This window comes from Dipteris shenzhenensis, chromosome 30 (genome assembly GCF_047967505.1).
Source record: "Dipteris shenzhenensis isolate YYH24624 ecotype China chromosome 30, Dip_SZ_1.0, whole genome shotgun sequence".
NCBI classification, from domain to species: domain Eukaryota; kingdom Viridiplantae; phylum Streptophyta; class Polypodiopsida; order Gleicheniales; family Dipteridaceae; genus Dipteris; species Dipteris shenzhenensis.
In genome coordinates this window covers 12,999,437-13,011,405 of record NC_141625.1, presented here as the reverse complement: position 1 = coordinate 13,011,405, position 11,969 = coordinate 12,999,437, and the positions used below count along the sequence as shown (strand labels likewise).

Sequence of the window (11,969 nt, the reverse complement as noted above, 5' to 3'; positions counted from 1 at the left end):
AAATCACATATCCATTGCAAGAATGGAGATTGGATTTCATTAGTTCATTTAATATGGCCACACATGTAGCACAAAATAAATACATTGTGGTGGCATCTGACTATGGCAGAATTGGAATTCCAATTGTTTTTGCATCTTATGGGGCTGGAATCTCCGACTGTATTATGTTGCTGTCAATAATGTTGTAATAGGTGGTGCCTTTCACAAGCTCAAAATTTGATGGTGCATGTTTTGAATGTCATAAGTTTGGGCACATGGCTTCTCAATGTCCATTAGCTCTACATAAGCTGCCCCTTGAGGCAATTTTCACAAAATAGGAATTCTCTTGTGACTTTTGGGCCTAAAAATAAATCGAGCCTATATGGACTAGTGTGCAGGGATCCTCTTGAGTAGCTTCTACTAGGACGATTATTTTCCTCAGGGAATGGAGGGGATACCCCTTTTTCTCTGAGACTTCCACAGGGTTGAGGTGGCATTTTCAACCTCAACCTTGGTTATTTGCAAAAGCAACGTGCAGCACAGTAAGGTTCTTATACGAGAATGTCATGTATCGACTCAGGTTTCCCATTGAGATTGTGTCTGGCCAAGGGGTTCACTTCATCAATTTAGCAATAGGATGGAGGAATCCCACATTCATCACAAGAAATCAACTACATACTATTCATGTGCAAATGTCAAGCCCAAACAACGAGCAAAGTGCTAAATACGATCATTCACAAGATCAAACTACAAACAACACTCTGAGCCTACCAAATAGCATTTAAGTTTATAACAATGCATATCCCATTCTAGCTAGCATTTGGTCTTGAAGCAATCATACTACTGGAATTTCCTATGCCAAGCTTAAGGGAGGTTGTACAGCACAGAAGTGGCCAAGAAGAAGCCATTGCAAAGAGGCTATATGAATTGTCTAGAATCAACAAAGTCAAGCTGAAGGCAGCATGGATGCAAGGCATAATCCAGTGAAGCAGGAAGGCATGGCATGGTTGCCACATTAGAACATGAACCCTCAAAGATGAAATGCTCATACTGCTACTCAGTGTCACGCTAGGAGCAATGAAACAAAGTCTACAACATCTAGCATGGGTGGGACCATACAATAAATAAGTGATATGACAATAGGATGGTTACATTAGAGTAAATGAGCCTTCAAATCAAATCAATGGAATGAAGATCAAAGTGCTCTGGCCACATGTATAGTTTGCTGAGGAAATCTCAAATTGCAAGTTTGTGGGCACCAATCCAAGGAGCCATTACAATGAAATCAAGGATAACAAGCCAATCACATGAAATCGTGATTAAGGGGAGCAACAAAATTGGTCATGAACTCATAGAAAAGTACACTCTTAAATGGAGATGGTTTTGTGTTAAAGGGCATAATCATGGAAAGGAGAGGCATCGAGATAGATAGTTGGGGAGAAAAACCCTTAAAGCCCCAATAGTTAATAGATAGTTGGGGAGGAAAACCCTAGAATCCTATGTATATAAACCCCCCAAAGGAAAGAGAGCTCACTTTTTCCATTCACAAGTCAAGTAGCTCAGACTCTCTTGGCTCCATAGCTTCCAAACCCCCACTTGCACTCTCTAGCCTACACTCCACAATCAAAATGATGGTGAGCCAGCCACCCAAGTGCAAGGTTTCAAAGTCCAAAGGGCCTATACCAGCCAAAAAAGCCAAAGGGGCAACCCACCCACTGTTTGCCAATGGCCGATATTGTCGCTCAACTAGCTACACCAGGCTCAATAGGTTCCACAAGTTGCCATGGAGTGTGGCATTCAACCAAGGCCTCTCCATTGAGGCAATTGAGTCCTACAACATTTAAACCAAGACATTCCATACAAATGGGTGCAAGCGAAAGTACTCAAGCTGCCAAAGGCCGACAATGATATTGTTGACCATATCATAGCCTGGATTCACAAACATCTGCCTGGACATTCGGTAAGAAACGAAAGAGGGCTTTCACAAAAACAACATATAGACGAATAGAAAAAGCCAGTTCGAGCAATTTGATGCAAAGCTACTGCAAATGGTGGGACGCTTATGAGTTCTGCACCCAATTATCACAATTCTTTGAGCTGTCCGCAGTTCGGCGGGCTTTTGTGTCTGGTCACGATTGGACAAGAGGAGAGTTTCCACAAATCAGCAATCGCCTTGGTTCTATTTTCTTGTATTTGGGATAGTGCATTTTGTATGTGGTATAGTGCATTTTGTGCAGCAAACCTCAAGCTTTCTAATAAATACCTTGTAGAAAGTCTAAATTTGACTCGAGAGAGTATTTACAAAAACCCTTTCACCACAAAACTTTTCTTTCCTTCTCCTCCTCTCTTCCTTCTCCTTTCTTTGGAGAGAGACATCGGAGACCGAGCTCTGAGGACGAACGGCTATTCCACAATCCACGATTTGGGCCTTTCTCACCCGATCGTGATACCATCTGGGTGCATCTTTTCTGCTCATTTTCGGAGTGTTTTCGCCCTGCAGTTGCAGTTACAGCTAGTTCGCCGCCATGTTGAGAGCGGCTGCTCGGCGATTTCGCCCGTCTAAGGTTCGTGCTCTATTGCCGATTTGAAATTGCTCTGGAAAAATGATTCTACCGGTGCGCGCTGAGGACGGGGGACGGAGAGGGGGGGTATAATTGTCCCTAATGTAGCTTAGCTGAAGCGAAGCAGGTATATAGAAAATGTTGAAATGGCCATGACAAGATGAACTTTACTTGGAGTAACCATTTCTGTTCAACGCACACGGGGAAAACGTACGATACAAAATTTCTTCCTCGCTTTGGTCTGAATTTTCGTGGCCAGTGTAATAATGCTGCGTTGCTTGCTTCAGCTTAGTGCACCTTTAAGGAGAGGCATTGTTTCAAGCACTCCTCGGCTTGCAGTTCCTGCCGTAGCAACACAAGCCACGAGTGGAGGGTTCTTGGCTTGGCTTTTAGGAGAGAAGCCAGCCTCGAAAGTTCCACCTTTGTTTGAGCAATTATCAGGAATCAAGACACCTCCTCCACTGCCGGACTTTGTTGCGCCAGCGCCAACAAAGATAACTACACTTCCCAATGGGTTGAAGATCGCTTCTGAAGATACAGCTGTAAGTGTAATGTCATATAATGTCCTGCAAAGGAACTCCGATGTGAATTAAGGAGACGGTTTTCTTGACTATGTGGGCAAATTTACTGTTTGTGCAGGGTCCTACTATAACTGTTGGACTGTATGTTGACTCTGGGTCCATCTATGAATCTCCAGACAATGTTGGGGCCACTCATCTTTTGGAGCGTATGGCTTTCAAGAGCACCATTAACCGCACACATTTTCGGCTTGTCCGCGAGGTGGAAGCCATTGGTGGGAATATCATGGCTTCTGCATCCCGTGAGCAGATGGCATACACAGGGGATGCCATCAAGACATATATGCCAGAAATTGTGGAGCTTCTTATTGATAGTGTCCGGAATCCAGTTTTTTATGATTGGGAGGTCAAGGAACAGGTGATGCTGAGTAAATCGATGTTTGGTTTTTTCATCGATCATGGTCAATGGAAATTAGAAAACCTTGGACGAAGAAAGTCTGACCGATGTGATGATGATTGGTTGCAGGTGGCCAAAATAAAAGCAGAGCTGACAGAAATCATGAACAACCCGCAAAGCTTGCTCTTAGAGGCTCTTCACTCAGCAGGCTATCAAGGTGGTTTGGCTAAGCCTTTAGTGGCTTCAGAATCAGCTCTAGTTCGGCTAGATGGTCAAGCACTGGCCAATTTTGTAAATGTGAGTAGCCACTGTTGATTGAAACTTCCTTTGAATTTTCACCATGAATATGCACTCATCATGTTATGTGACATACAACACGTTTTGACAGCTGAGACATTTATGCCATCAGGTGTTATGTTATGTTATACGTCAACTGTCTACATGTTGTGACAACGGATGAAGTATGACCTGTGCGCAGGGGTGTTTGCATCCAGCTTGCATTTAATTTAATGTCGTTGGAGCTTTGGGTTCGTCTGTTCAACTTTGTATTTGTTTGGAGATTTGTTTCTGTGTGATGGTTGTATCTTTAAGCATCATCATTAGCAAAATAATATTTGTACGACTTTTGAACAACAAAATCCTAAATTTGTACGATTGGATATATGCTAGTATTACAAAGGTATATCATCATCAGCAAAATAATACTTGTTTCTCTGTGATGGTTGTATCTTTAAGCATCATCATCAGTGAAATAATATTTGCAATGTGGCAAAGTTGAAGTATCATTGTTACGAGCTTTTGGCACAGATTGCATACAGTCCAAGATATTGGGTCTGCCTGTCTGCCCTCATCTTTGTTTCAAGTTTAGTTTCTTTGTGCGCAGCGAAGCCTTTTATACAACATCAGTGAAATAATTTTTTGAATGTGGGCAAATCTGTTAAGGTACAGGATGTCTAAACTATCTTAATAGGGGAGACAGTCGTGGATCAAAGAATCCAGTCGAGGCCGGTCTAGGTCCATCAAAATCATCTCAGTATCCTAAGACGTATGCTTTCTGTGTGCTACAGAGTGTCTTCAAGTACATTGAAGGAGTTGGAATAGAGGGTACATTTTCCCACCTATTAGCCCAAATATGAGGAGATCAAAGGGACATGGTTCCTGTATAGGATGGGTGTATGATACCCACCCTACCATGTCGGCCTGATGTAGGTATGCCACATGGGCAGATCTATGTGGAACAGGATACCCACATGGGCTGCCGTGTGGCTGGCTGAAAGCTCGTTGATGTCTTATGAGGACTTGTAGTTGCAAGAGCTACAGAGAAGGTCATAGAAACCTTTGAGAGAATTTCAGCAAGGGTTGATGTAAAGTCTGAGCTAAAGATCTTGAATATCATCACATGTTTTGAGATCCAAACTGGACTTTTTTGATAGTCCTCAACATTGGAGCCATGGGAATTGAGCTGAGTGTCCACATATCAAATGTTTAACGATGGCATGGGCACGAGGGCTCAAGAGACCATAATCGTGGAGCCAATACTGAGAACTCTACCTTCATCTTCTGAGAATATCAATACTGAGAACTCTACCTTCATCTTCATCAACTCAAGAGACCATAATCGTGGAGCCAATACTGAGAACTCTACCTTCATCTTCTGAGAATATCAAGTTTGCCAGAGAGAGATTCAGATAACAGCTGATGCACGGATGGCACTTTTTGTTTAAGAAGAAGTTGGAAGAAATTGGAAGACACGGATTGGGAGCAATGTTCCACGAGCAGTAATGCCGTAGACAAAATTCAAGGGCAAAGTGGAAAGTCTCACAGTTCACATAATCATGGGCCAACTTCCCAAGTTCATGGTAACCAACAAAGAGCCTGTACAATAAGAGCCAAGCCAAATTAGCAGAGGACGAATTTTTGGATATGGTGTCTGAAATGTTAATTGTATAGGCTAGCAGCGATGCAACCTGGCAGGATAGTATGTGCAATTACTTTTATTGAAGCGAATTTGTGCATCATAGAATCAGATCTCTGAATTTACAATCTATCGAGGTCATGGAGAAGAATAATATGGTTATTCATGGGTTGGATGTGTGATACGTAAGGAGCTGAGGGGACCATGTTGTAATGAAGTCTTTCTTAAACAGGAAGAATGTTGAAATGCTGAAGGATTGACAGTGGGAGTGAGTATCTCTCTATGGAGTTGATAGAGTTTTGCAAAATCCTTTTCATCATAAGGCAATTAACTACTACAGACACTCGAGAGTAAATGCAATGTATGTTGCAGACAAGAATTTGCATACATTTTTTTGGGCAAAAGAAGCAAACTTCATCGTATATGTCATCATGCGCTCACCAACACTTAAAAGCATGACATCAGAAGAGGCATGGATGAGGATCAGAAGTTTTTGGTTTGACAGCATCTGCGCCTATCCACAAGGATAAGAGAGGAAAGTTTGCATCTAATAGTGAGAATTGCATATGCATTTGATGCATAGATGAGAATAGGACAAATAACTTCTGGAAAATCCAACAATCGGGATGCCATCTTAAATGAAATAGTAAAACACAACACATGTCAAGGTTATGAGCCAACAGATGAAATGCATTTGAAGGAGCCAGATAAAATGCTGTTTTCATCAGCTTGAGACAACGGAGCCTATGAATGGACTTCAATGTTCAAGTTGGCCTCAACAGAGGTGGATCAGCTTGCATCAAAAGCTCAACTAGATGGGGTTAAATAATTGGATGGTGGAAGAAGCAACGGATTTTGTCAAGGACAAGAAACCTAGATGTCAAGCTTCTTCCATCAAGTTTGGTGCTTGAGCCCCTTGCCTTAGCCCTCTGCCTGAGTCAAGGTCCATCCCTTCTCTGCTTGAGCCCTCCACCTGTCCATCCTCGAGGCGGGAATTTTCCCAGCCAACGATTGGTGCTTGATGACAGCAGTTCGGTCAATTCATTAGACGTGTGCCCTTCAGTCTTATTTCTTGCTCAGTATCTCAGGGGCACAGGCTCAATCCTTGTATCACTTTGGGATGAAGCTATGCCATCCATCTCTCCATCCTTTTGAGAAGCATACCAGTCACTCATTGTAGTCGAGGTGTTCTCTGCAGTTCTGGACATCTCACAGTCCTTTTAGGCAGCATCCCATTCAGTTAGAGAGGTGCATATGCATTTGATGCATAGATTAAAATAGGGCAAAGAACTTCTGAAATCCAACAATCGGGATGCCATCTTAAATGAAATAGCAAAACACAGCACATGTCAAGGTTATGATTTAACAGATGAAATGCATTTGAAGGAGCCAGATAAAATGCTGTTGTCATCAGCTTGAGACAACGGAGCCATATGAATGGACTTCAATGTTCAAGTTGGCCTCAACAGAGGTGGATCAGCTTGCATCAAAAGCTCAACTAGATGGGGTTGAATAATTGGATGGTGGAAGAAGCAACGGATTTTGTCAAGGACAAGAAACCTAGACGTCAAGCTTGGTGCTTGAGCCCCTTGCCTTAGCCCTCCGTCAAATATCCATCCCCTTTGCTGCGATCGTTCGCTGATGCTTCAGCAGGTATCTTCAAATTAGCACCTGAAACGATTGCAATGTGCATGATGACAGCAGTTCGGTCAATTCATTAGAGGTGTGCTCCAGTCTTATTTCTTCCTCAGTACCTCAGGGAGACAGGCTCAACAATCCCAGTATCTCTTCGGGACGAAGCTATGCCATCCATCTCTCAGTCCTTTCGAGAAGCAATGATTTTTGGCAATTGAGTCACCTTCAACTTTCTGTTTTGAAAGTTTTATAGTGCTGTAAGCTGATTTCATCTTGCACTCAATTCTTCGAAGGTTCCTGCCAGGATTCAGATGGATTCTGAGGGATTATAGTACAGATACTACCCAACAGATACTACATTGAATCCAAAATCTGAAAGAAGAATTGGTTTATCTGTGCATTGACAGTGTATGATCTCAACACTAATTCAGATTATGGGCTGAGTCAGAATCTGAATATTCAATTGAATATTGAATGTAATTTACTCATGTCTTTTCTGAAGTTTTGAGTACATTTTGGCATACTCACAGCACTAAAATTCCGAAATAAATCAGAAACAGTACATTCAACTAGATGTGAATGCAGCAGCCTACTCAAATCTTGGTTGAGAATTTGAGTAGTAAAATTCAGGATCAATTTCTGAATTTACTTGGAAGATTCTAGAACTCATACTTCTGCACTTACCATGTATGGTAAATGTTTTGATTCCGAAAATCCTTCAAAGGGATATCTTACGGATACTACGATTTGGAATCAAATGAAGGAGTGAGAAGTAAAGTCTAAAAATCACTGATTTAACTCTCCTACCTCGATTTATGTCAACATAAATCGTATTTTAAGGGAAGGAGAATGTTACATCCATGGCTGGACTAACCAGGGTACATGCTTATCAAAGCCTAGGCCTGACTAATCTGGGATCTAGGAATAGATCTAAGCTTAGAATGTGGTCTAACCTGGGGTTAGGAATAACCTAGGGTTGAGACTTGAGCTAGCAAAGGTGAGTTCTACATCTTGTGAAAAGAGCTAGCCCGCTAAAGGCAAGGCATGGCTGAGCTATACTTGGCAAAGGATGGCCCCAAAGTAAAGTTAAGTTACTTTATGCATGCATGCTCAAGTATAGGCTCACAACCAAAGATAGCCGGGGCTTGGTCTATAAGTATAGGCCAGGGGTGGACCATGGGGTGATGTGGCTGCCACTTGGGCAGCATCTTGGCTGCCATGTGGGGAGAATGCTCACAACAAGACAAGAAATTGTCTCACAGGGATGAGGCTTCCTATCCGGTAGGAAGAGGAGCTCCTAGACTCCGAGTTTGCAGATGTACAGCCCTTTATGTGGAGGGCTCATCTAGGCTAGAGGGGGTCTGGGGTGCCTTGTCCATTTACCGCGAGGCTTCTGGAGCTCGCATAAACTGGACCAAATGTGTAGGTTTCTTCACAGTGTGAGAGGAGATCCAGGAGGTTCGAGACTGGGGGGTTGATTTTTTCTTTCGGTGGATCTTGAGGGGGGAGACGTCGGGCTGCCAGGTTGGTATTGACATTTCGGCAGAGCAGTAGTTCAGCCAGTCCTAGAGAGTGTTCGGCGCAAGCTCTTGTATTGGAGCTCAGCCAAACTCTCACTAGCAGGTAGAGTGTTGGTGGTCAACCAGGTCCTTGCCACGGCTTGGTATATCACCTCTTGCTGGTGTTTACATCGGGGTTGCATATAGGGCAGCTATGATGCTTAGTGCGAAACTTTTTGTGAGGATCGGATTGGACACGGAACACCATAGCTTTGGACGGAAATATATATTCTTTTGGTAGCTTCTATATCTTGCTGGATTATTGTCTATTGATAAGTTTGCACATCTATTTGATGCACATAAGTTAAAGAAGTTTGTGATTCCACTCCCCCCACACACTATGTGAGCTCTTGGGCTATTCTATCAATCTTCCGCTGTGCGTACCCTCTGTTGGTCCATTTCTAACATATTGGGGAGCCTTTGGTACTTGTTTGGCCGGCGTTGTCGTGGTCGATTGCTTGAAAGCTTGGGTAAATTTGATATTGGTGACTAGGCCATGCATAGGGGTGGATCCCCTATGCATTTTGACATGTATGATGCACATATCATATACAATTCAAAAGTTCTTGAAAGTTCTATGTGATGGCACATGCCACTTTAGTTCTAACATACAGATCTTTAGTTTCCTAAGTTAGGAATGCAATTTTACCTCTTTGTAGGAAGCGATACATAAGTGTAAAGGGTCCATTTAGCTTTTAATAAGAGAGAGAGAGAGAGAGAGAGAGAGAGAGAGAGAGATTTTATTCATGTTTTTTGAAAGTTTTTGTAACTTGATTTGCTTGTTTGTTTTTGCTTAGTCACCTCCTTCCTTTCTTCTTAATTTCTTGTTTTCTTTCTCTTTTGTTTATTTGACGTATTTTAGTAAGCATTGGGTTTGCCCAAGAGACTCCGTGGGTCTTTAGAAACCCAGTATAGCTGCTTATGCTTGGGCACTGATGACGACGTAAGTGTTGCTTTGCTTGCTAAGTGTCACGGGGGCGTGAAATTCTAAGTACTTTAATGTACTACAAGACTGTGACAACTTTGGTTTTAAAAGTCCAAGTGTGGGCTTAATAATGTGTAATTAAATGCGGCATGGTACCTAGCACAGAAGCGTAATTAATCCCTAGGCCCAAAGGCATTCCAAGGAATTAAAAGAGTGGTTGTTGGGAAATGATGACGTGGCATTTTTAATGGGCCTCCTAGAGGACCATGTACCTTCAATGGCCCCCCTAGAGTTCCAGGTGGCTCTAGTGCCTTCTACATGCTTCTTTGCCATTCTTGGACCTTCCTGAGCCTTCTAAACTTCACGTGTGGTTTTCTCTCTCATCTTCTCCCTTTGTTGAGATTTTGGACTGGTTTTTCAGCCTCCTTTAGCTGAATTCCATTTTTCTTCATAACTCCTCACCTGTTTGGATTCCTCGACTTCCGTTTGGCCCAATGGCTTCCCCTCTGCCTCCCCTTCGTGATATGCTTTTCCCTCCATGCGTTTGGTAGAACGGGCAGAGCTGAGCACTTCTTTTGCTGGTCAAATTTGCAAAAGTGAAAATTTTTGGACCTTTTTACTTCTACAGCCTCCTGGGCCTCTCCACTTGCAAAGCTACATCTTTCTGTTGAATTTCGAGTGGTCCCACGCGATGGTTGACTGGTTTTTCTTAGTTTTTAGAGGACTTTCCGGTGATGAAACTTCTCCAAAACCTTCTCAATGCATTCCTCTCTGAAGCACGCTTCTTTTGAGCTCAAGAACTCCCACTTCTTTGCGACAGAAGTGCTTCTTTTTGCATTTTTCAGTGGAGTTCTTGTTGGTGGGCTCTTGTAAATGCTCTTTCTTCATGCCTTTGCACTCCTCTTTGGCTGAGAATGCAATTGGGCATTGGCTACTATGTCCTCTTGGCGATTGAGGAATTGGTTCGAGTTTTCAGGGCTTGGTGAGTTGTGATTTTGCTGCTGCAATTTCTTTTTGCCATAAGCTATTGGTTGGCCTCGTGTGCCACCTCTTTCTTGGTTCACAGGTACCCAGGTAGTGCTACATGAGTCATTCTTTGGTTGGGTACTTTGCTGATTTTATTTTGGAGCTTTGAAAAGCTTTGTGAATGCCATCTAGAAACCACTCAAATAGAGTGCAGTTGGGGTGCAATGTGATTGATTGCATCTGGACAGCCAATGGAATTGCACTTGGAAAAGAGAATGCCTTTGGATTGAGCCTATGAGTTAAGTGCACTTATGTGATGGTGTTCTATGCTTGAAAGCCTTGCGAAGGCTCAATGAATTGGGGCTGCGTGCTCAGTTACAGGGAAGGTCTCCCAGATGCAACTTGTAATCATTTCACTGTGAAATATAAAGAAATACCGAAAGGGGCGCCACGGTGTTTGGGGCCACTTGGGTGCACTTGTCTATGTTTGTTGAGCATGGGCATTCTAGCCTCCATTCCTTTTTTAGTAGTTTTGTTTGTGAACAAATGGGTAAATGACAAATGGTGATCATGCAATGGTTAATGGTTGTGATATATGCTTTGTGAGCTGTAAATAAGTGCTGAAGTGATTAAAGGTTTAGTTCCACTGCCCTCTGAGTGATTAGAGGCCGGTTTCACTAAGTATGTCTTCCTTTTGTTTTTCATAAAAGTTTTTGTTTACCTCTTTTTTCTCCTTTTTCGTTTTTTCTTTGATTTCTGTGTAGATTTGTGGTCTTTACAACAACAAAAAATCTAAATGTGTATGATTGGACATATTCTAGTCTTACAAAGATATATATACAGATCTTTACAATGACATTTGTCCTTATCCGTCTTGGGTGCTGATGATGTCGTTGGGGATGTCATAGTAGCTAGTTCTTGCTATGCACGTTGGAGTTTATGGTTTTTCTACCTTATGGGTGACTATCATGAGAGTGAAACTGCACTATGTGTTGTGTTTCTAGAGGATGAGTTTGGGCATGTTCCTGGATTAATCTAGATATATATGATGAGATGTAAGACTACTTTTTGATTAGCCTTCTACTTTTGTCACGGCCGAGTCTACCCTTTGCTCAGGATTTCTGATAGAAACTTTGTTCGAAGACTTTTGTATAAATGGATGCTCAAGTGTGCATGGGTGTGTGGATATATATGTGAGAGCATTTTGTTTATAGTATGGTCTAATGACGTCAGTGGGAATTGATAGTAGCTAGTCTTTCTATGCGTGATGGAGTTTATGGTTTTAACCTTGTGACTGTCATGAGATTGAGCTGTACCATTCATTTTGTTTTCAGGATGAGTTTGGACATGTTCCTGGATTGATCTAAATATATGCTGTTTGTTGTACTGTAATATACTGTAGTCCTCATTGTAGCACTGTCAGTAGACTAGTAGTATTAGGTGAACATATACTATTCCTGTAAATCAAGTCAGCCCAATAGGGAACATTGTGGGACTGGATGGCAGCCCTCAAA

At 42.3% G+C, this 11,969-nt stretch overlaps 1 protein-coding gene across 1 annotated transcript in view; it reads left to right on the top strand.

The window, feature by feature from the left end:
• Positions 1-2,258: 2,258 nt before the first annotated feature.
• Positions 2,259-11,969, top strand: part of LOC147881738 (mitochondrial-processing peptidase subunit alpha-like) — a 46,646-nt gene continuing 36,935 nt past the window's right edge. The window contains exons 1-4 of the mRNA XM_087401422.1: positions 2,259-2,543; positions 2,828-3,082; positions 3,180-3,476; positions 3,585-3,752. Of these exons, the coding sequence (XP_087257548.1) occupies positions 2,505-2,543; positions 2,828-3,082; positions 3,180-3,476; positions 3,585-3,752 (759 nt within the window). The 5' untranslated portion in view covers positions 2,259-2,504. The remainder of the gene's footprint in view (positions 2,544-2,827; positions 3,083-3,179; positions 3,477-3,584; positions 3,753-11,969) is intronic.